This window comes from Colletotrichum graminicola, assembly GCF_000149035.1.
Source record: "Colletotrichum graminicola M1.001 genomic scaffold supercont1.34, whole genome shotgun sequence".
NCBI classification, from domain to species: domain Eukaryota; kingdom Fungi; phylum Ascomycota; class Sordariomycetes; order Glomerellales; family Glomerellaceae; genus Colletotrichum; species Colletotrichum graminicola.
In genome coordinates, this window is record NW_007361038.1 from 288,537 (window position 1) to 311,658 (window position 23,122).

The following is a 23,122-nucleotide window of genomic DNA, read 5'->3' on the forward strand; positions in this document are numbered from 1 at the left end:
TCGCATCGGAGGCTAGGAGGACTGCCAGTCTGTGCGCCCTTTTGTGCTTTGTAACCAGAATTATGTTTAGCTGGACGACTCGTCTGGCGGCGTCCAGGAGAGAAAATCTTCTTCTCCCCTTCATCTTGCATGGCATTCATTGCAGCCAACCGTGGGCGCGGCGCGTTGTTGGTCTGTTGCTGCCCGTTGCTGCCGTGCCAATTCCAAGTCAAGGCCCCCCAATCTGGTAAATTAATCAAACAAACCCGGTCTAGCCGGTTCCGTACTGCATAAAAAGGCCGGCCATGCCACTAGAAGAGGGGCTCGAGCGCACTCACTAACTTGTATATGTGCATGCTGGGTGGAAATCTGTTAGCAGTGAGTCGACGGCATCTAGAATGCTAAGCGAGGGAGCTAGCTTCTTTCAGAAGATTATGCACATTCTTACCCCAAATTATGCACAATGCACAGACAGTTGGGTTAGGTCGTCAATGGTCGCCCCTGCCCCCTCTCAGGCAAGTCGTCCAGATTGCCCACTCTTGCAACTGTAATCCTGCGCTCCAATCCTCGCCCCCGTCGCAGACCACCCCCATGCCTTTTCCCTAGGTCACTTTTGGTTCTCGCAAAAGGAACACCAAGGCAAGAAAGACAGGATCCTCACTTTTGGTCAGCCTTTTCTCTTCTCTTCGTTCATTGTCACTTACGGCTTGTCCGCCCATCCCAGTCAGCCTTCATTTCTCCGTCTCTCTCTCTACTCAGTACGACTTCATTACCATACGAATAATCATCCGTCCATCCACCCACCCATCCGCTCCCTCTGCCTTAATCCACGGGCCCTTTTCCTTATTCCTCCACTCGACCTTCCGATACCGACTCTCACCACCGACCTTTGCGCTTCAGCTTTTTCAAAACCTTCCTTCACCAGCCGACTTGCCGACTCGCCCGAGCCCCCATCGCACCCCGCGCGACATAATCACAACATCATCGTCAAAGCGTCCGACCGGACGACCGATCACGCTATTTCTCGACAGGACCTCCTCGAACCCGAACCGAATTCTTTTCTCCCAACCTTACGATAGTTCTTGGGTTATAGCGCCAGCAGCGACATGTTATAGTGCTGGAAATCCTGGATATCCAAAGAACCATCGCGCCGCCGTCTCTTCGACAGCAGCGCCCCAATCATGACCTCCAAAGACCAGGCCGGTGGTGCCAACGCTCCGACCGGCAATGACGCCTTTTCGAAACCACGGTTTACTGGGCGCTCCGACCGACCTGGCCCGCCGAGTATCATCTCGTCGCGAATGACCGATATAGCATCCGACGATGAGGGGGAAGCTGCAGCGCAGGCCCCTTCCGAGAACAACCCTCGAAGCAAATCCGCCATGGACTCCATCTCTCGGCCAGGAACCGCCAAGACGGGGACCAGCGGACCCTTGGAAGGCCGCCGACGAGGCCCACCCTCACGGATGAATTACATCACCAGTCTCCACGACAAGAGGCGAAGCACTGGGGCCGGCAGCACTGCTGGCTCCGTCACCAGCCGGCCGCCGAGCTCGACCGGCCGCAGCCATGTGCCCTCTCTCACATCTTCCGCCTTCTTTCGTCCCATGAGTTCCCAGAAGCTGCAGGCCCAGCGTGGCGGTTCTCGCCCCGTAACTCGTCAGCAGCCCAAATTGGACGACGTCGAGCCTGAACCCCGTCAGAGTGACGCAGCGGCCGCCGCTGTCGCCAGCGGCGGCCCGAACACTCGGCACAGCGTCATCTCCAACCCCGTTTCAAACCCTGTCGCCCGTCTCCAGCGGCAGCTCACCGAGGACAGCGAATTGCGCCCGCCCCCATCCCGCGGGACCGAGTACACTGAGCAGGGAACGTACGACCGAATCACCGCAAATACGAGTCCAACCCACGGCCACTACGCCGCCGGTAGCGTGTCCGAGAGCGTCACCCCGTTACACCAAAACCAGCGTAACAGCCGAAACCTGAGCGTCAATGTTGATAGAGGCTTCAAAGAACGGGGCAGCCAACCCGGCTCCGCCAAGTCCCCGCGATCGTTCCGCTCAAGCTTTCTTTTGCCGATACGTGGTGACCAGAGCCAGACCAAGTCAAACCGGAGCCTGCCTGGTGGAGAGAAGCTCTCGTCCACTGCCTCGACCCCTCAGCTCAACCCGACCCACCCGACCGGGCCTGCTAACAGCAACAGCTTGAACAAGTCCAAGTCCAACCTCGGCTATGTTTTCCAGTATTTCGAGGGCAACACGGTTTTCTGCATGGGCGGTCGATTCCAGAACACTAAACATAGACCTGTCAACGTGGCCACTGGCTTGTTCATCGTCATTCCGGCCGTCCTCTTCTTCATCTTCTCTGCGCCTTGGTTATGGAACAACGTTAGCCCTGCCATTCCGCTTACTTTCGCCTACTTATTCTACATTTGCATCTCTTCCTTCCTCCATGCTTCCGTGTCAGACCCTGGTGTAAGTCGTAAATCCTTCCTTTGGTAATATCACTGCTAACGGTTTCTAGATTCTGCCTCGGAATCTTCACGCCTTTCCTCCTGTCGAACCAACCGACGATCCTCTCCGACTTGGCCCGCCGACTAACGACTGGACGCTGATCAAGTCGGCCGAGTCATCGACAGCTGCAATGGAGGTCCCGGTCAAGCATTGTAGGACATGCAACATCTGGCGACCTCCCCGTGCTCATCACTGTCGCCTCTGCGACAACTGTATCGAGACCCACGACCACCACTGCGTCTGGCTCAACAACTGCGTTGGACGTCGCAACTATCGCTATTTCTTTGTCTTTGTGTCCTCGGCCACATTCCTCTCCCTTTATCTCTTTGGCGCCTCCCTTGGCCAGATCATTGCCCACCAGAACCGGTCTGGCATCTCCTTCAGCCAATCCGTTGACGACTTCCGCGTGCCTTTTGCAATGGTTATTTATGGCTTGCTCGCATTCCTCTACCCTGCTGCCCTCATGGGCTATCACATTTTCCTCATGGCGCGAGGCGAAACGACACGAGAGTACATCAACTCCCACAAGTTCATCAAGAAGGAACGCTTCCGGGCTTTTACCCAAGGGAGCATGCTCAAGAACTGGGTCGTCGTTTTATGCCGGCCGAGGCCCCCCACGTACTATCAATTCAAGAAGAGATACAGCGCTGGGGACCAGCGCCTCGGCGCCTTCCGCGACCAGCCCAAGCACGATGCCCAGAGCATGGAGATGCAGAACGTCAGGCCATCCGCCGGCTTCCAAGGACCCGTTTCTTTGCGCAACGAGACAAACACATCCACGACATAATTACCCCATTTTCTTGCTTGCTTTTTCTGCGCGGCGTTGTCTATGGGAGCGACCATACGTACACCGGACCTATGATACCTGTAATGTATGTTTTCTATTATACCCGGCTTTACCTATCAAAGCAGGTAAACAAACATATGCCCCGGGCTTTCTTTCCTTTCGATACGGGTTTCGATACGGAGAAGGAGAAGCTGGATTAATTTCGACGGGGCAAAGTGCTTTGAAGCTGGTATATAAGACGCGCAGCAAGCGCAAATCGTTGCGCTTGCAGCCAAATGCCAGTTGTTACAGTGATGCCGACTGATTTTGTAATGCGTATGCCTTCTCCTCGGTGAATCATTTGCTCTGTTTGCTGTCAGCAATCAAAACCCGGATGCCAAAAACATGCTTTCACATTCACTTGCTTAAACCAGGAAGGAGTTGTGAATCATTCTGCTCGTGCTACCTGTGGCAAGCACTATAAAACAAAACATCCATGGCCGACAAGAACTCATTTTGCACAACAGGGCAGACCAGACCCAAAGCACGCTTACAAACCAGCGACGCCACACAGCAATTCGACCACAGCAGCGACGACGAGAGACAGACGTACCATACGCACGATGGCATACACTTTCGACGGCTACTCGGAAGCCAGCTCGGCCCGGAACAGCCCCGGGCACCAGGGCCAGCCTCCGACGGGGAGTCGGCAGAGGCGCAGGGAGCGGGACGGCCCTGCCAGCGGTGGCGGAGGCGGGTCTGAAGGGGTGTACTTTGGCACCGGCCGGTTTTACGAGGAGAACCTCCGCAACGAGCAGCAACGTCAGCGGGACCACCAGCGGACGCCGGGGTATTGGTCTTCTAGTCCTTTCGGCGGCGGGCTAGACGAATCGGGGTCCTCTGCTAGAGGCGCCTGGTCCGAGGAAGAATGGGGACGAGTGTTTCTAGAGGCTTTGAGAGGGGCGCAGGAGAGGAGACGGCAGGAGAGGAGCGGCGGCGGTTATTGGGCTGGGGGCCCCGGGATGGGGGGCGGGCCGGGACCGCAGAACCTCGGAGATGGCGAGGAAACGCGCTTTGACGATCTGTTTGGCGGCGTCTTTGGCGCCGCCGAAGGTCGGAGGCGCGGGGATGCCGGAGGGGGAGGATTGTTCGGGGCCGGGGCCGGGGGTTCCGGCGGCCCCGGGTTCTTCGGCGGCGGAAGAGGTACGAGCTTCGAAGGAGTGTTTGGGTCGCCGGGCGAATTCTCTGGCAGAGAACAGTACGGTTTTGGTACCGGCACCAGCACCGGCACCAGCACCGGTTTCGGGGTCGGTGACCAGGAGGATGTCCGGCGTGGAGGGGCCGGTATGACGTGGGCCGAGTTCACGGACCTGTTCCGGCATCGGTACGATGGCGGCAGCTCGTACGGGTACGCCGGCGGGCACCCGCCCGCTGATTTGTTTGATAGCTGGCACACGGACTGGTGAAGTAGCTGCCGGGGACTTTTTCCAGACCACTTGCACAGTCGGTATAATGCTTGGCCATCTAGTTTCAATGGAACAACACATTACGCGCTGTAAAACAGCGGAGTGGAAGACGACATTAAGACTGGAAAGGCTGGGAGTATTAGCCATTATCCTTTTTTCACCTTGCTTCCTTCCCATGCCCAGCTGCTCGGTCTTTTCGTGGCCCCAGCCTTCTCATAAGTCATAACCCAACTGGGGGGTCCTGCTGACCACCCTAGAGCCGAACACGCAATAGCGAAGAGAGCCCGGCGTCATGGAAACCAGAGCTGCAGCTTGACTGCGGATTGGGCACTGACGCGCCGTACCTGGTTTTCTGGTCTCTGCGAAGTACTTCTGTGCTGAGCCAATGAGATGTGCAGGCACATCTGCCTGACGCGGCGCGGAAAGCAGCTCCAACTTGCACATTCACGAGGGCCGGCGAGATGCCTCAAGCTCAGCAATATTAAACCCCTTATGCATCCTGATAATCCCCAATTCTCATCACTTTTTTCTCTCTACTTGGCCATCCAAACTCCAACATCAGCTCAACTTAATCCAACCATGGACATCTCGTACGACATAAGCGTGCCCCTCATCATAGGGAAGCCTTTCGCCACAGATGATATTTGGAATTGCCATCGATCTATCATAACGAGACTCTATCGAGATAAGAACAAGTCTTTGAAGCAAGTTAAGCAGATCATGGAACGCGATTACAACCTGTTCGCCACGTAAGTCTTGCCTCCTGCTTGTTACATGGGTGTTCGCATGGTTGATGAAATGGCAAGCGAAAGAATGTTCAAGACCCGAATCAAGAGCTGGGGGCTCGACAAGAAGTTCAAAGAGGCCGAGTCTTGCACATACTTCGGCTCAAGCAGGAACGGGACGCGGTAGGGAAGAAGTCGAGGTTTTCCATCCGCAACCAGGAAGTCTGTTGGGCAAGGCTGAAGCAGTACTTGAACCGGCGCCCCGACTTACGCAATAAGTTCCGCGGCTTCGCTCGAGGTCCGATAGCTGCTCGCCTTGACATCACCTGCCGAACACCATCACCAGGCCCTTCCATGTCTCCTTTTCTGGATGGGCCTCCAGAGATGCGGCTGCCGGACGAAATATTGCGCATTTTCAGAAACTACGTCCAGGGGGCGTTGGAGACTGTGTGACGGTACAGGGAGACGACTTGCATGGTTACGACCGGAAATGCGGCAAAAGTCGCGTCAACAAGATGCAAGTCGATCTAGTCAACGCGATAACGCTCCTGAAGCAAAACAAATTGCAGGCCGCATTCCGCATCATAAACCAAAGTCTCGACTCAATGGGGCGCATGATCAAAAGCCAAGACCCGGAAATCTTTTACATGTTATCCGGCTGCACCTTGCAGCTGGACGACGATATGGACAAGCTCCTGACCGTCTCCATCTCCCAGATGCACGGGGTGGTGTTGGGTCCGCAGCACCCCCTCAGTCTCGTATGGAACAAGCTCAGGCATATGTTGTGGGTTTGCCGCGCGCGGACCATCAGTATGGTGGCCTTCGACAGCGCGCAGTTTCTCGAGACTCGGCTGGGGATCCAGAACGGAGCGGTTTATTCGGCAGTCACCTCGATGACCAGTGTTCTTTATAGCTTCCGCGAGACGGACGGCAAAGAGTTTCGCATGGTCCTATCCAAGTATGCAACTGCCGCCGAAACATACCTTGCAGAAGGAGACTCGCTGAGGTCCTGTCAATGGTTCTTGAAGCTGGCCGGGTTTCAGTGTACAGCAGGACAGTACGAGCCAGCCAGATACGCGTTGACCAGGGCTTTTGCTCTTGTCCAAGACGGTGATAAGAGCTCCGGCAGCCATTGGCTCATAATGGAGTTTTGTTATTACTATCTCATGGCGAATCTTCACTCCGAGTGCGGCACTAAATGGGATGCCGAGTCACTTGAATACTAATACAAGGCATACAAGCATGCAGAAAAGCACTTTCAGTCGGGGAGTCTTCCATCCATAAGAGCCCTTAGGGAGCTCATAACCGGATGTCGTCTAACCGGACGTGAAGAGGATGCCGAGCGGTGGTGCAAGGTTTTAATTGAAATAACGTCTGAAGCCAAAGACCTATAGACAAAAAGAGAACATGGTATAAGCGGACTAAGAATAAAGTTATTAAGCTACAGAAATCAGGTCACTACGAATCTGTTACCAAAGCTTCATATAGCACCTGCTGGGTAGCATATTATGTGCTATATTATACAGTGTTTTATTACTTGTATTGCTTATGTATACATAGAATCCTGTCTTTATGTTACTTCTTCTAGAGGAACAAATCTTTCTTACTACTATTCTTATATGCCCTGCTATGCGCTCTAACTTGTGATAGTATTACAGTCATAGGATTCAAATAGGAAGATGATGTGCTTGCAGAGCGAAGACGACCTGCACCAATTTGTACCGTTGATGGAAATTAGGTATGTAAATCAGATTTGGCCAAATGAATCCTGAGTGGCAGTTGTGACAAGCAGACTAGTTCGGCGCATTGGAGTTGGAACGTGTAATCCGGTGCAATTCCGAGTGGACTGCCCGAGAACCGGCCCCACGGGGCCGAATCAGGCAATTTTGACCGGCAAATGAGATATCCCATTGAGTGCCAAGTGACCTCACATAACCAAAAAGTGGGTCTCCACAAGTAATTACTGATAGCTATTGGACAGTCAGCCTGGATTGTGGTACTCTTATTGGCCAGAGGATATGTGAGGTCACCTGGCACTCAATGGGATACTTGCCGTGTCGATTTCGCTAGATAACACCGTTTGCAGAAATCATCATCCGGAACAACTTCCGACAGACATACCGAAGCAAGGAAGACTTCAAATAGATGCTCGTCGAACCATTGCTACACTGTTCTCTCTAGGTCGGAAGTCTGCCTCCTCTTACAGGTCGTGGAGAGTGCTCAGCCCCTGATAGATAGGCAACATGACCATTGATTCGCAACGACTTTACGCCACTTGTACTCCCTTCCGGTTTTGGTACTTCAGTTCTCGGCCTACCAAGTGATATTACATGGAGTCTTACTTGAAACGCCATCAAACATTGCAAACACTGCAAACTGGTAAAAGACGTCGGCAGGCATCGTAGAAGCCCCGAAAATGCACCCCAAGTAGGTGAAATAGCTTGCGCGTTTTCTCACTAACTCGAGTCGGGCCGTCTCTGCTTACCCGAGGGACACTTGGAGCGGCCACTTGATTCACGGCCATCAGCCGTTCAAACGCCTCTCTTAATAGCCTCCAGTGTGACACTGTCGCCTGGTCTATGCGTGTCCTAGAGCTTATGTGTGCGCTCGTAAGTGTTCTTTTTCTTCTTGCTTTTTGTCACACAGAACTTTGGTCGATTGCATCTGCCCGAATTCAGTCCAGTCGGAACCGAGTCCGGTGAGAATCTGCGTTTTTCGGCTCACTGGGGCTACCTACTGCACTAGCGTGAACCGGAACCTAGCGAGAGCAAACGTTGCCGGTGACATCACTAGTGAGACTTTCTGTTATGGATACGAGGTTTGCGCGGACCACATGGTAATTCACCGCCAGTGCTCCGAAGGATCGGCATGGTAGCATGGGGATCTTCCATGCCCACATCTCCGTCTCGTCGTTCATCGTGCCGATGCCGCAATGCTTGGGCTTCGGCCTTTCTAGGGGTGAAGATCGCTTGTGTACACACCGAGGGAAGAGATTCTCCACTTTGTAGGGTCTCACACGATTTCGTTTCGTGACAAGCCGCATTGGTTACGACACTCAAACGCAAACATTTTGTGGTTCCACAGAACATTCCGCCATCTCGTCCTTCAAAAGCAAGCTTGCCCGCACCTGCAAGCCAATTCATCTTCTTGTAAACCTTGCATCACTCACAGTCCAAACCTTTCCTGACAAAGTATTGTTACCCCCAGAACTCGCCAACATGCACGCCGCTCGCTTCCTTGCCATCATCTCCGCCGTTGTCTGTTGTACCTCGGCCGCTGCCGTTAACATCCGGTGGGGCGCAACTAGGAATGCCGCCGTCGTCGAACGTCGCCAAGCCAACGTTACATGGACTGCAGAGAACTACATTTGGGGCTGCTCACCCGGCGGGTGCAGCGCTCGTTTCAATATCAGCGCTCCAGAAGGCTACACCTCTGGCGCTCCCGGATTCAATGTCGTCTGCAGCCCCATTTACATCCAGCAGGGTTGGGTGCCCTGCCGCAACCCCGACAACAGCCCTATTTCCGAGGACTCCCAGGTCTTCTCTATATGGACTGCAGGCGCGGATCGTGATCGCCAGTATCTCGGTGTTTCACATATTTATAAGAATCTTGACGACTCCCTGACCTGGAACGCTACCGCCGGTACCGACTTTCTTCCTGTTACAAACATGAGCATCATATTCCCAGTCAACACCATCACCGCTGTCGGAACCAAGAAGAACGCAAGCTGTGCGGCAGACGAATAGGTGGCTTGAAATTCTTTCTGCCACATTTAGCATGGCGTTCCCTCGCAAGCATGGCCTTTCTTTTGACGTAGATAGACTTAGTTTAATGCCTAATTAATGATTTCAAACCAGAAATGAATGCCCGGGTCTAACCGAATACAAAAACTCCAACTCAAAATAGATCATATTATGCTCTATACTACGGTTTCTCGGTGATCGGGGCAAGATAAGTTCGGCATTTGGCCGCCTGGGCAGTCTTGGCTCCATCGCTGTCGACACCCACAGGGCATGTTGATGCCAGCATCGATGCCGTCACAAGTCATCACGGGGTCACCAGCATAGGGCGAAGAGACGTCAAAGTTCTTGAACCTGATGTTGTGGCAGACAGCTTCCGAATTCGTCGAGCACTTCAGTTGGGCAATGGCGTTGCCGTAAATCCGACTGACGTAGCCAGTGAAAGTCTCAAAGAGGACGTTTGAGACGTTCATAGAAGACTGCTCGCAAGTTGTCTCCTTGATCTACCATGGATCAGATGTTGTGACTCCATAAAACAAGAAAAAGCACAAAAGATCTAAACGGTGACATGAACCGTTCAGTCTCCGTAATATGTCAAGTTCAACTTGGAATATTGTATCAAAAGGCACAGGCCAGAGGTGCTGCGTATCGGATTTTGACGCATCGTGATATTTCATATATACCAGGTGAGCTGCAGTAGATTACTTACAGTGGTTTAACAGCGACTATATCCATCGATATTGTATCAGAACATTGATATTAAAATATGGGGTGGACGAGTTGTTGGCGCCTAAAATGACAGACCCAGGAGTCTTCATTCTACTAGCTACGCATTGAATGATCACAGACACAGACCAGCAGCAGCAACAATAAGACCGGATTTTCCACTCTTATGAGGTCCTTAGCGATCTAGCATCTGAGGGTCGGGAATGCGCGAGATGGGGCCCAGGTGTTGTTACTTACAATATTCGCACGATAAGATGTAGTTTCAATCCACTGCCAATAGACTTGAGTTCTTACATTGTCTTCTGAAGGGTTGTTCGCTGTCATGTATCAATCCATGTCATTTGTTTAGAGTAAATGGGCGCCTAGAAGCCAGCATTATTACTGGCCGAGATAGAACAAAATCAATGACAAGGCCAACCTGGAATGCGACTATGGTATTGGTATCAATATTCAAAATCACGCATTTGAAATGGCACTTGGATAATGGGAATTGCCTCCAGACTTGATATGTAATTATCGGGAACCACTAGTGGATCGCGCGCCCTTCCAGATACATATCTCTAGTCCATTAGTCACACCCGGTTCTATAAACCCGGCAGGCCGACGCAATCCGCACCGTCGACTCAGACGTAAGCTAGTCGCAGAACTTCAACATTTGAACCTAATCAAGGAACAAATAAAACACCAACAACGAGCATCGCCTGTCACTTGAAAGAAACATGTATCTCCGCGCAGACCACGCAGAAAACAGCATCCCAGCTCTTCGCCAGCTCATCAAGGACGACCCCCTCGGCGTTCTGACAACGGCCATCCACTCTACTTCCGAACCTTTCATCCAATCCAGCCACATCCCCTGGGTTCTGGATGTGCAAGATGACTCTAGCGAAACTGAGCTCGGCATCCTGAGAGGACACATGGCGCGGGCAAACCCCCAAAGCAAGACAATCATCGAGTCGTTATCGGCCGACAACCGAACCGGGACCGGTAACGTGCTTGATCAGGAAGTACTAGTTCTCTTCACGGCACCGACGCATCACTATGTAACACCGAAGTTCTACACCGACACCAAGCCAACAACGGGAAAAGTCGTACCGACCTGGAACTACGCCGCAGTGCAGGCATACGGGCGCGCCAAGATCTATTACGAACCCAAGTCAGAGGAAACATCCGCCTTTTTGACTCGTCAGATTCACGAGCTCTCGCAGCATGGAGAGACGTCGGTTATGGGGTACACGGGCAAAGATGGCCGCCCCGGACCGTGGGAAGTGGCGGATGCTCCTGAGAAATACATTGAGCTTATGAAAAAGGCGATCATTGGTATTGAAATCACTATAGACAGGCTGCAGGGCAAGTTCAAGATGAGCCAGGAGTCAGGCGAGGGGGACCGCGACGGGATTGTACAAGGATTCAATGCCCTCGGGTCCGAGGTGGGCAGCAAGATGTCAGACCTAGTTAAGGAGCGCGGTGAGCTCAAGAAGAGGTACAAGCAATAAACCCATGTGACGCCGTTCCGGACTCATACAGTATGGTATATCACCAGCCAGTTGAGGCCGTCCTATCCGGCGCCGGCCTATGCCGAGATACGTCTGGTCCGGCCTTCGCATGCGGAGGACAACGTCATCAAACAGCGAGAGAGCAAGATCACCCAGTAGGCCCGGCGTTATGTCGCTGCATGAAAGCAAGTTCTGGGACATGAGTACTGCTATAAGGCCGACCCACGGTGAGGCCAGGGTTGAGGAAACGGGGGCTCGAGCGAGGTAGTCGGTTTAGCAGTGACTAGTCGGTCTCACTGAGATTAGCGAATATGCTAGGTGGCGTATCAAAGCTACAATATTCAGCTAAAGGGCTTCCCGGCCGTATTCTGTAGCTTTCCCCCTCTAATTCTTTTGCGCCCTCTTTTTACTTCTCTCGAACTATAATACATTATCTGTTGCTGCTGGGGCTTAGAAGTTGATTTACGTCAACTTGGCCGCCCTTACCAGAGACAGAGATAGGCTGGTGCTGTTAGAGTGATAGACAGGAACCTAGATCCGACGGCGCGACTTTGTAATTATCAACAAAAGCAACCCACCAATTGGCCTGGTTGGGTCGTGACGGAACACCTTTATATGCGCCACAGAATATATAAGTTGATAACAACTCGTACTCGATAAGGGTTGCCGAACAGCATGCGTGCACGAGACTTTCAATTGCTTTCATTAGATCGCAAAGCTACTCCCTACTAAACTGGTCAATGTAACCCCAAAACAAGTATGAAAAAGAAAGAGTATCACCCACCTGCCTGGTTTAGCCAGAACTCGCATGTGATTACTACGCAATTAGGCCTCTTTGACGATGAGCGAGAGAGAACGGGCCAGGTTGCAATCGGACCGATCGACGAGTAATGAACTCATGGCTGAGGGGAAATGCGTTGGGGGACGTGTTACTGTGCATATTGTTTTCATGTACTGGGAGGGGAAATACCTACCGGTCGACGGAACCTCATTTATTAGAGTTTCGACTTTCGTCCCATCACCAAAGGGAAAACTTGTTCCCGAATATAAGTCGTGATCGGCCGCTCGCAGAACTTCTTCGTCGTTGCTCTACACACACGTTCAGCAACCCGCGGCCGGTCGTCTCTGGGGCACCATCCACATCGTATCGGCCGTCATCGTGATTCAACCCCCCCCTCACCTTCCTCCTTCAACGACGAGACTCGGAAGCCCCAAAAAGCGAGAGCCCCGGGCAGCATGGCTAATCCAAGGAAAGCTCCGGCGGCTGACGACAGAGTCAAGGACGTACCATCGGTCGAGGAAAGCAGCGAGGCGCCCCCGTGTAACCCAAAGGTGGCCGACAGCGACGACGACGTCGATGACATCGTGGCGCGCATGAACAACCTCGACCCGCCGGTTACGCCCGAGGAGGCGCGGCGGGTGAGGCGCAAGATTGACATGCGCCTCCCGCCGTTCCTCCTCGTGCTCTACATGTTCACCTGGCTGGACCGCGGGGCCCTGGGGAACGCCGCGCTGATGGGCATCCGGGAGGACCTCGGCTTCTCCAGCCGGCAGTTCTCGCTCGCCGTGAGCATGTTCTTCGTGGGCACCTGCATCGCAGACCTGTTCACTAGCATCGGCATGCGGTACATCCGCCCTTCGCTGTATCTGGCCACGGCCATGGTGGGCTTTTCCTTCCTTCTCCCCTGGGACCTACAACGGGACAGCTAGAGCCGCGGGCGTGGTAACAATGTGTACTGACGGTCCTTTCCAGATCATCTGGGGAGGTTTTGCAGCGCTTCAAGCGGTGGCCGGGAGTCCGCAGGGAATGTACGCCATCAGGTTCTTCCTGGGCGTCTTCGAAGCGGCCTTTATAACGGGAGCACCCTACCTGACGACTGTGCTCTACCCCCGAGCGGTGCGTTATACCACCCCATATGACTTTCCAGACCAAAAACTGACTTGTAACCAGGAATGGGGACGTCGGATCAGCATCTACCTTGCAGCGACGCCCCTCGCCGGCGCGTTCGGCGGCTGGGTCTCGTACGGGGTCGCCAACATACCCAACCCGCGCGTCAAGCACTGGCAGGCCCTCTTCCTCATCGAGGGCCTCATCACCATCGCTTTCGGCGTCCTATGCATCTGGGTCCTCCCTGACCGCCCGCACAACACCCGATGGCTCACCCCGCGGGAGCGCGACGTCGCCACCTGGTGCATGATGCGGGACGGGAACCGCACCCACGGCCGGGTCAACTGGCGGTACACCTGGCGCCAGCTCCGCGACTGGCGGATGTGGCTCAACATCTCCATATTCATGAGCCAGGTGCTCCAAACGTACACCATCGCCACCTTCACGCCCCTCATCGTCTCCACGTTCGGCTACGACCACGTCCGCGCCCAGCTCATGACGGCGCCGCCTTACTGCGTCGCCGTTGTCATGGTCTTCGTCGTCGGCTACGCCAGCGACCGACTCGGGTCCTGTTCGGGCCTTCTGGTGACCACCTCCGCCGTAGCCGCTGTCGGGGACCTCCTGCTCGCCGTCCTGCCGCACACGGCGGCGGCCGCTCGGTACGGCGCCACCTTCCTGATCACCTCGGGCATCCTGTCCGGCGTGACGCTCACCGTCGGCAACATCACGAGTAACTGTTGCGGCGATATCAAGAAGGGCATCGCCTCCGGGTTGTACCAGTCGTTCGGAAGCACCATGGGCATAGCCACGGGCTACCTTTTCCCGTTGACCGACGCGCCAGCCTACAGGAAGGGGTTCTGGACGCTATTAGGCGCCACCTGCTGGACCGCCGTCGGCGCCGCTTTCGTGACCGTCGCCAACATCAGGGAGAACCGGCGTCGGAACCGGGAGTTTGGGAAGCCACCCCAAGGTGTCGTGATCGATTATGAAGAGGACGGGCAGATGGAACACCACCCGTACTGGAGATACTACCACTGAGTACCGCAGTGTCCAAGGTGAGCAGCAGAATAAAGTATCTTTTCAACACACCTAGAGCATCAACTAATTGATGGTTTGTAATCAGACCCTTCGCCGGGTCTCAGCATGTCGCTTTACACGTACGATGGCTCGCACTTCCGCGTTTCTATGGCCAAAGACCGTCTTGGCAGAGGCCCATTAAGATAATGCAAGACTTGGGTTGGGACCGAAGTGGCGATAAGTATGCTGTTCTTGTCAGTGATTCGAACTTTGATAGAATATGGAGAAGAAGATGGGGTGATCCTGTCACCTCCTTGGTCTACCAGAAGAGACTCCTGCGGTCTTGAAAACCTAACTTGAGTATATGCGGACCCACCCCCTTTTCAGATGATGACGCGGGGAAAAAGCGACGAAGTCATGGAAAGCTCTGCCAGAAATGCTCGATATTATGGAATTTCTTCATTAAAAAGCAACAACCATCACCCGTGGTATCGAACGCCAGGTATTTCCATCCAGTCATTACAAATACAGGCCCTCGTTCATGCCTCAAAGGGCGTAGTTCTCAGTATGTAGATAAATCTCCTCCAACATGTCGTCGCCCCAAATCGCCGCTTGCAGGCGCGCGACAGTATTCGCGACACCAACGCGCATGGCGGGGGGTCCGCACACAAACACGGCCGTCCGACGGCCAAGGATTCCTCTTCCATCGGCGCCTCCAGTCGCCCACTCCTTGAGCATGTAGCCTAGGTCTGGTCGGCCATATTCGACAGACCAACCGCCATCGATCTGATGCGGTACGGGGAAAGCGAAGCGCATCAGACTCTTTTGGAACTCGGTTGGGGTCTCGGGGAAGCCAAAGTCGAAGCCTGAGGGCGGGCCAAATGTGCTGGTCGGACGAGGTTGGCCGGCTCCAGGGAGGTTGGTAGTCCTTAAATGTGCTAATTCAGGTGGCCGTACAGGGACATCCGAGTCCTGCGGACTGGTTTCTGGCACCTTCCGAGGCGATGCCGGAGCATAGTTGAAATGTGGCACCTCGCCTTTGGTGTTGATCGGAGGAAAGTGGAACTCGCGCTTTTTCGCGTCTCTATCCTCATCATCATAATCGCGGCCCTCAAGATTCCGCAATGACTGCTCATGGGCCGAGTACCGACTTGAGGGTGGCGGCCCCGGGGGAGGGGGAGGGTACTGGTGAGGCTGCAGATACTTTTGCTGTGGTAGCGCCGTGATTCTATCCTCTTGCTCGGCACGCAACTCTTGTTCGCGGTCTACGTCGCCTTGTGCCACAGACTGAATCAGCGCGGAGTTGCGCTTCGACGCGATGCCTGCAACAAAACCATCCAGCTTGTCATGAAAAAGATGACTCAAGGCTCGAGGGGCACCGCGATCTGCACCTTCGATTGCCATGCCCCGGTTCCGGACAGCTGAAGTGACGAAGAACTTGCAAGTGACACTCTCTGGAGGGGCAGATTCACGGCAAATCCGAAGCTCTTCGCGGAACCAATCCATAGCCTCAAGTTTCTTGAGCGACCAGACCACGACCACCTTCCTTGTGATGGCCTTCCCATCACGCATACGCTTGATTAAATTAAGTAATTGCGACATCAAGGCCGTGATGCCGCTTCCGCCTGCGATCAAAATGCAAGTGTCAAAGGCGGCAAGGTCTCTGCGCATACCCCCGTAGGGTCCATCCAAGAAGGCACGGTAGGTGTGGAATGGTCCCTTCTCGATGGCCATGTCGAGGACCTTGCGGGTGAAGCCACCGTAAGGCTTGAAGACCAAAATGCAGTCTCGGTATTGCTCGCCGTACTCCGAAGGAAAATCGTCGCTGCAGAGCGATGAGATGGTGAAAGGGTGATTGTCAAAGAATGACACGCCTGGCATGCGCAGGTAGACATATTGGCCGGGCCGCCACCGCATCTGAGTTGGGATGGTGACTTTTATGGCGTTTTCGGCAAGGAGGCTGATGGCGGCTTCATCACCAACCATGAAGCTCAACCGCCACGGCCTCGTCCAATTGAGGTTGAACAGACGGATAAAATAGCAGAACGCCCAGATGCCGACTGTTGCCCAGAGATAGTTCCAAGACGCCAGATAGTTCTTGGTGTGCCAGAACAAGAGCCCAACGTAGGCCATGCCGACAGGCACGTGGAGCATGACAAAGAGCTCGTAAGCGATGCGGCGGATGAACGGTAGAGATGCGACGCAGAGCCACACAAGAGGGACAAGACATGCAATGCCGGTGCCGTAGATGACGCCACTTCCGCCGGGGAAGAGGCGCGAGAAGACGTCCATGCCACCATCGTCCCATACTGGCTGAATGTAGAAAGGGATCATATGGACCAGGGACAGGAAAAGGCAAAGGTAGCCTGCCCATCGATGAAAGACATTGAGACGCTCAGGCCCGATACCAATAAGCATGGACAGGACGTTCGCCTTCATGCTCGTCACAATGATCCAGGGGGTAAGAGCAACGGCGATCATGCCAGCTCGAATAGCAACGGGCGGGGAGCCGAACTGAATGCTCTGCCAATAAAGCGGTTGTTGAAGGAAGCAATAGAGTGCCACAAACGCCAGGGCGACGAGGCCGCAAGTTATGACAGCCAGCGATGAGAAGGTGAATCGGTGACTACCCCAAGCCAAATCAGGGATGGGTCGGTAAAACATCCATCGGAAGAGGGCCAGTGTGTCGTTGACGAAACCAACAGAAGAGAAGTGAGCTCTGGGCTTGAATTGCTTCTCTCCGAGTCCATCGGAGTCGGGGAAGAAATGTTGTGCCTGTCCAGTGTGTACCGCGTGGGCGTAATCGGGGTCGGTGTTGTACAAATTGGCATAGTATTCCTCCACTTCTTGCTTGTAGATGGCTTGCCGGATCTTGTCCTGCCAGAAATGCCACATTCGCACGAGGAGGACTGTTCCCATGAGAGCCAGAGCGAAGTAGGTCCATCCCAATCCATACTTGCCAGACTTAGCCCACGGATCCAAGGTCAAAGCCTCTATCAAGCCAGGCGGGCTATCAGGCTTGGGAGTGATGGCGATGCGCTTGGCCAGCTGTACTGCCGTCCTGCCGGCAGTGTCTGCCATGTCGCGGATGCGAGTGGCCATGGTTACGAAAGATTGAGGATAGAGTCAAGCTGCGCGATGAAGAAGCGACTGCGCGCAGAGAGCCGCAGATTATGTCGACATACGGAATGGGTTGCGATATGTCGATTATGAGAGGCGGTCAATGTCATGCAGTCGTAGCGCTTCGTTCGGCCGCTTGGTCTTAGTATGGGAGCTCGTCCACAGCCGAGTCGGTTCGCTTTGTGGAGAAGTCCTCGACAGCAACGGGATAAATAAGTTTGAAGGAATGCCAGGTCTCTCCGAGGCGGGGCCACGAGCAGGACAGGCAGGCGATGCTAAGGCAGCGTAACGAGAGACAGGGAAACAAGATGGAGAGGCGCGTGCCAATCCGCGGGCTTGAGGTGGTCCGAGGGGATATATGGATGTAAGATCGGAGACGCTCCGAGGTGAAGAGGTCCTAGTGGCTCGATCCTTAGGGGTGTGTAGTTTGCGTGATGAGGTGTCGATGGTTCCGTCACACTGCTGCTGACTGGCTCGGTCGAGACGGGCATTCAACCAGGAGTGTGGTGGCACTTGAGGGTGTATGGAATGGGTATTAATGCGGCGAAAAAGCCATGTGGGAGGGGTCAACTGGCTGCGGCCGCTATGGGGTTGAGCAATCAAAGACGGGAAGAGGGACGAGGGACTTCTTTGGCTCGGATGGTAGAACGTGAAGGGCAACAGGCCCAGCGGCTGACCGTACTTTAATATTGGCTGGCCACGATTTTGGTCGTTCCCCGCTGGGGGATGTCACATAACCGCAGGCTGATGCGCAGGCGCTAGAAGTGTGGGTGCCATGCAGGACAACGCTGCACGCTGCAGGCTCCTGGGCAAAGGTACCGCCGTGTGTGGTCGGCAGACCGACCGCCGGCGAGGATGGTGACCAGGGATCAGAGGCGGGATGGATGCGTTGGTCCCGGAATCATAAATGCGATGCGATCAGCGGGAGATGAGCTGGGCGGAGTCGGGCACTGCTGTTGTCAATGTCGATGCTGTTTTGTTCCAGGAGACGCAGTCAAGCTTCAGTCGTGGTGTGCTTCAAAGCTGGCGGGAGACGGCAAAAACGGCACAAGATAACGTCATTCGACGAAGCCTGTGTAGCCGGAGATGTCGGTCTAACAAGTGGGATTGCGGGCGTGGCATCATAGAGGCCCGGACGTTGACGTTGCTCATGATGTTGCCCATGCTTAGGCGTCCTCTGCAAGCTGGTTTGCTACTGGGATGATTCGAGTAAATAACAAGAAAGGCCAGGGTGGTTTTCAGTGCCTGTTGTACCAACTTTCATTGGAGAAGGGTGGGAGATGGGACCTCAGACCATCCCATGGACCTGGCCACTGCTGCTGGAACCATCATTATGGAATTGACCAACAACTGGCAGACGAGGTGCTGCAGAAGCTGCGTGGGCCGGCACACATGGCGGGACAGGTGCATATCGGGGGTGGTCGAATGACAGCGGGCGATGTCGATGTGACAGGCAGGAGATGTGGTTGAAAGATTGTAGTGTATCCGTAGACTGCAGTGTACTTAGCCGGTGAAGAGGGAATATACCTACGAAGGCAAATCTGGGTGGGCTTGGGCAGTCGACGAAGACGGAAGGGGTGGGAGAGGAACCCCGGGCGGGGAAGTGTGATTCGCAGTCTTCGGTGAGGGAAAGTGCCAGTGGGGTTGCTTCCCCGTTGGTCCCTGGTCATGACGGGCGGTAATTTGGTCTTTTCCATTGGCCGGAAGCATCGAATGGCCCCCCACTATGCGTGTCTGTGCGTCCAGGGCCGCCCGCGCTAGCATCCTTGACGATACGTACCGACGCCAGGACCAGCCACCCGCCACCCCGCTGCTTCCTCTATTCCAGGCACTGAGACTGATAGAGGAAAGTCCAGACAAGAGGAGCTCTTACCTCCTGAAGTTTTTCTGTCGCTCGCTATTTCCTCTGTCTCCAGACACTGCTGCGTCTTATTTATCTTGGTGCCTGGGGTACCTATCGTAGGAGGTAGTGTGCATGAGGTGGCAGTGAGCCTGTTTTTCTCTGAAGCTTTGCATGCGGCCTGTCATCCAATGCCAACAATCTTGGATCGGCAGGCAGACCGAACTTTACCGGTTTCCCTCCGTCTGCTTGAGACATAATACTGCACATCTAGGTAGGCACTCCTCCCCCACCTACCGGTTCCTGGATTCTGCAACGCACTTTTGTGTAGCCTGAAAGAAATCTGAGTCGCTCGGCCAGACTTGAGACCTACGTGAACTGGCCGCCGCCGCCGCCGCCGCCCACGGCCACGGCCAGGCTCTCGGCCCTCTGATCTAGCCGCGGAAGCTCGCCTTCGTTCGCCGGTTTCTTGTCGAGTCCCTGTCGACCACCACACGCTATCGATGCTAGTGTACATGGGATCATCGTTGGATGTTGGCATACCCCCGTCGAGTCGAGCACATCCAGTCAGTCGTTGGCATGGCTCCCTCCCCGTCCGAATCCGGACGACCAGGCTTGCCATGCATCCCAAACGGGCGGGAGCAAACTCAACCCGAACCCACCGCCCAGAACCGCCAGCCGCCAATGGCACCCTTGGTCGAGATGTGATGAGAAATCCCCTGGACCCTGGACCCTCGTCCATTCACCTGAAAGAGACCTCATGTTCGCCGCTCGGCCCAGGGACTTCATACATACCCCCCCCCTCTCCGCCGGCTAGCAAACGACATCTCTTGGGATCAATGCCTGCCATCGCACGGTCCATATTGGCTTCTACTTCCCACAACAGAAGATGGCTCCCAGATGCAGATGCAGATGCAGATGCGTGCACATCACTCCTCGTCACCAACCGCCAAGAGGCGCAAACAATCGAAATACCCGCCAAATTTCAAGCGCGGGTCTCTCGCAAAGCCGCCGGCAAACAATCCCCCCGTCGTTACTCGCTCATGCCGTTCGCTCCGGCCCTTCGTCTGATAGTGGCCCGAACCCGCTTCATCCTTTGGCGGCTTTCATGGGCCGGCCACCCTTGTTGCTAGGATGTAGGGAATATGCGAATATGATGACAATTCATGCTCAAATGCCTTGTCCTCGTCGAACGAACTCTGCACCAGTGTTACGGTGACCATCCTGTTCTCCCTCGGTCGACCAAGGTCCTGCTGGAGATGAAACAAAAAAATTGAAAAATTGTGAAGCAGTCTTGCATCAAATTTCTGTTGCTATCAAATGCTCTGCTCGGTTGTTCCTCAAGCAGCAGGCAGCGAGTTATCGAAAGCCACCATCTTACAATCGAGAAGACAGCACATGGAAACGGCTTGGTAACAACATGTATTGCATGCTTGGCCAGGAGCAGGGCAGCTCAAGTGGCGACAGCACTCTCGCTTTTCATTGATACTGGCTCTTCATGACTGCTCGCTGGTTGAGTAGACCCAATACTGTGAGAAACCCCTGCAATGATGCCAAATATCCCAACATCCTCCAAATGCATCATCCAACTGAACCCCCAATCACAAATCTTCTCTAATCCACCAAAGGCGAAGCGGCACCAGCCGCAGCCTTCATCTCCTCATCTCCCCGTTTTTCGTATCTGTCTACAGCTGGTCTACCTGGCATACAGAACCGCTCGTGATGTGGCCCGTCACATACCACGCAACGGCGAGACCACGCTTGCTTCGACCTTAAAAGTGTCTTGTGAGAGAGGACGTAGGAAGCGAACGGATTGTCCAGCGAGTCGCCGCGCGTTTGCTTCGTCTTGATGTTGTCACTATTGAAGAACGTGATGGCGCCGCCGCGGGCTCGGGTCGCGGCAACGGCCATGCGCTCTTGGTCTTCCAAGAAGCCGATGCCGCCCGACGTGCGGACAGAGTCGAATATCACAAGGTCCGCCTCGGCACTCATGGCGTTGTCGATGGTCCGGATGGTGATCTTGCTCTTGATGATGCCAGACTCTCCCATCTCGATGACCTCATCCTTATAGCCGCCGTGCTGGGCGCTGTACGGCGTCACGATCATGATGTCGGCAAGCTGGCCCTTGGTTCTGAGGTTCGGGAGCTTGTACTGGAACGCCATATAGACGATCCACCATGCAAAGTTGCGGTTCCCCGGGTTGACGGAGCTCAGGTTGTGCTTGCACGACTCCGTGTAGCGCACGTCGACGGCTACCGAATTGGAATTGATGGCGTCCTTGGGAAAGACCCACTTCATGAAATGGAGGTATATCTGAGCCGAGCGATCTTCCGCCAGTGGGTAGATTATGCGCATTTCGCCAGGGTATATATGCTTCTTGGCCCAGTTGGCAATGTCTCCGCGGTTGCGGCGGTTGCTGGAGAGGTTGCCCAGGATCTGGCTGTTGCTCTCAGCGCGGTGCAGGAGCGAGACAGTCCGCTGGACGCCGAATACACAGCGCCAGTTGAGAACGTCGGTAAGGTGACGACTAGTCTGGAATTTCTCGCGGTGTCTGTCTTCGCTGACGCTCATAGCTAGGGGTTTGAACTGGCGGGTGTCCCCCATGGTGAGGACGCAGGCGTCAGGGAAAACGGAAAGGGGGATCCACCATTGGGCTTCGGGGATGCGACCGGCTTCGTCAATAATAAGAAGAGCAGGCTCCCATGGCTTCCAAGATGGTGTTGGCCTGACGAGCGTGGTGGCGGCCCTGCGGCCAAGTTGTCCGGCGGCAAAAGGCGTCCCGACGAGGATGTCGAAATCGTCCACGGCCACACTTATGATATGTGCACAGCCAGCCTCCCACTCTGGAGATCCAGGCTCAGACATCCAGAACTTCGCGAAATGCGGCTCATTGGCCCGTGCAATGGCAATGGCCCTTTCCGTAACAGAACCTGGCACAATTTTGATAGTGCGGTCATGAAGACCTTGGCTCAGGCGCGATAGGAATATGCCGATGTGGGAGGCGACGGTGCGGCCAGCCGAGGGGCCATTTCGTTTACGTCTGGAAGCTTCACGATGCTTTGCGGCGGTGTGAGCGACTTGACAGAGGGCCTTCTTCATAGTTATCCATGTGGGAAGACGGCCGATACTCATGCTCCTGCCATCCGGCTTTTTGACATTCTGTTCCTTCAGGGACCTAACAGCGTCGTCGCAAAGTTCGTTGCTGTGGATGGTCCACATCGCCTTGTCCCCTCCCTCGGCGACAGCAGCGGCAATGCGAGCAGCGAACGTCGTCTTGCCAGACCCAGGACCACCAGTGTACATTGCGATGCCTGCAGGGACGGCACGGAGTTTCTGGAACAGGCTTTGCTGGGGTTTCTCGTCCTCGCGGAAGGCGAGGCGGCCAACGGCGGGAAAGCGCTCGTGGAAGTTGACGGTGCGCACAGCGGAGTCTTTGGGGATGGAGGCCGGGTCAAATTTCTGGGCGTACGCCCAGCGGGCGGCCAGGTCGGTTCCTGACTCGGCGGATGTTGCGAGGCAGACAGAGCCCATTTCCATCTGGGTGGTCGCCGGGTTTGGCTTGTAATGGACTCGGACCCTAAATTTCTTCTCCGCCGTGTTGATCAAAGACCCTATATTCTTCATTTGTTCGAAACCGTGAGGGACGGGGATGTCAACCTTGATTGGAGGAGCTTCGTCATCTGATGGCCATTCTTCCTCCCGAGGCACCCAGGCGATGAAGTAGATGTAACCGGAGGACGCGTCGGTGGGTGGAGTCGCGCGAACTGCTTTCCACTTCATTGCATTAGCTTCTTCTACCAGTAAATCGACTCGCAATTCCGGATCGAAGTGCTCCAGCCTACGCGTCAGCTC

The 23,122-nt window shown here is 54.7% G+C and overlaps 10 protein-coding genes across 10 annotated transcripts; 7 read left to right on the forward strand and 3 right to left on the reverse strand.

Moving 5' to 3' along the window:
- Positions 1–1,160: 1,160 nt before the first annotated feature.
- On the forward strand, positions 1,161–3,276 carry GLRG_07863 (DHHC zinc finger domain-containing protein; the record flags this gene model as incomplete). The annotated part of the gene is made up of 2 exons (XM_008098548.1): positions 1,161–2,450; positions 2,500–3,276. The coding sequence occupies 2 exons, from the start codon at positions 1,161–1,163 to the stop codon at positions 3,274–3,276; spliced, it is 2,067 nt and encodes a 688-aa protein (XP_008096739.1).
- A 602-nt stretch (positions 3,277–3,878) lies between these two features.
- Positions 3,879–4,721, forward strand: GLRG_07864 (uncharacterized protein; the record flags this gene model as incomplete). Its single annotated transcript, XM_008098549.1, has 1 exon — positions 3,879–4,721. One exon carries the CDS (start codon positions 3,879–3,881, stop codon positions 4,719–4,721), a length of 843 nt encoding a protein of 280 aa, XP_008096740.1.
- Positions 4,722–5,300: 579 nt separating this feature from the next.
- On the forward strand, positions 5,301–5,633 carry GLRG_07865 (uncharacterized protein; the record flags this gene model as incomplete). Its single annotated transcript, XM_008098550.1, has 2 exons — positions 5,301–5,470; positions 5,528–5,633. 2 exons carry the CDS (start codon positions 5,301–5,303, stop codon positions 5,631–5,633), a joined length of 276 nt encoding a protein of 91 aa, XP_008096741.1.
- Positions 5,634–5,961: 328 nt separating this feature from the next.
- GLRG_07866 (uncharacterized protein) lies at positions 5,962–6,672 on the forward strand (the record flags this gene model as incomplete). The annotated part of the gene is made up of 1 exon (XM_008098551.1): positions 5,962–6,672. One exon carries the CDS (start codon positions 5,962–5,964, stop codon positions 6,670–6,672), a length of 711 nt encoding a protein of 236 aa, XP_008096742.1.
- A 1,992-nt stretch (positions 6,673–8,664) lies between these two features.
- On the forward strand, positions 8,665–9,192 carry GLRG_07867 (uncharacterized protein; the record flags this gene model as incomplete). Its single annotated transcript, XM_008098552.1, has 1 exon — positions 8,665–9,192. One exon carries the CDS (start codon positions 8,665–8,667, stop codon positions 9,190–9,192), a length of 528 nt encoding a protein of 175 aa, XP_008096743.1.
- Positions 9,193–10,631: 1,439 nt separating this feature from the next.
- GLRG_07868 (uncharacterized protein) lies at positions 10,632–11,405 on the forward strand (the record flags this gene model as incomplete). Its single annotated transcript, XM_008098553.1, has 1 exon — positions 10,632–11,405. The coding sequence occupies one exon, from the start codon at positions 10,632–10,634 to the stop codon at positions 11,403–11,405; it is 774 nt and encodes a 257-aa protein (XP_008096744.1).
- Positions 11,406–12,641: 1,236 nt separating this feature from the next.
- Positions 12,642–14,331, forward strand: GLRG_07869 (major facilitator superfamily transporter; the record flags this gene model as incomplete). Its single annotated transcript, XM_008098554.1, has 3 exons — positions 12,642–13,067; positions 13,159–13,302; positions 13,357–14,331. 3 exons carry the CDS (start codon positions 12,642–12,644, stop codon positions 14,329–14,331), a joined length of 1,545 nt encoding a protein of 514 aa, XP_008096745.1.
- Positions 14,332–14,856: 525 nt separating this feature from the next.
- GLRG_07870 (ferric reductase like transmembrane component) lies at positions 14,857–17,412 on the reverse strand (the record flags this gene model as incomplete). Its single annotated transcript, XM_008098555.1, has 1 exon — positions 14,857–17,412. The coding sequence occupies one exon, from the start codon at positions 17,410–17,412 to the stop codon at positions 14,857–14,859; it is 2,556 nt and encodes an 851-aa protein (XP_008096746.1).
- A 2,227-nt stretch (positions 17,413–19,639) lies between these two features.
- Positions 19,640–19,795, reverse strand: GLRG_07871 (uncharacterized protein; the record flags this gene model as incomplete). The annotated part of the gene is made up of 1 exon (XM_008098556.1): positions 19,640–19,795. The coding sequence occupies one exon, from the start codon at positions 19,793–19,795 to the stop codon at positions 19,640–19,642; it is 156 nt and encodes a 51-aa protein (XP_008096747.1).
- Positions 19,796–20,884: 1,089 nt separating this feature from the next.
- Positions 20,885–23,050, reverse strand: GLRG_07872 (uncharacterized protein; the record flags this gene model as incomplete). Its single annotated transcript, XM_008098557.1, has 1 exon — positions 20,885–23,050. The coding sequence occupies one exon, from the start codon at positions 23,048–23,050 to the stop codon at positions 20,885–20,887; it is 2,166 nt and encodes a 721-aa protein (XP_008096748.1).
- Between the last annotated feature and the right edge of the window lie 72 nt (positions 23,051–23,122).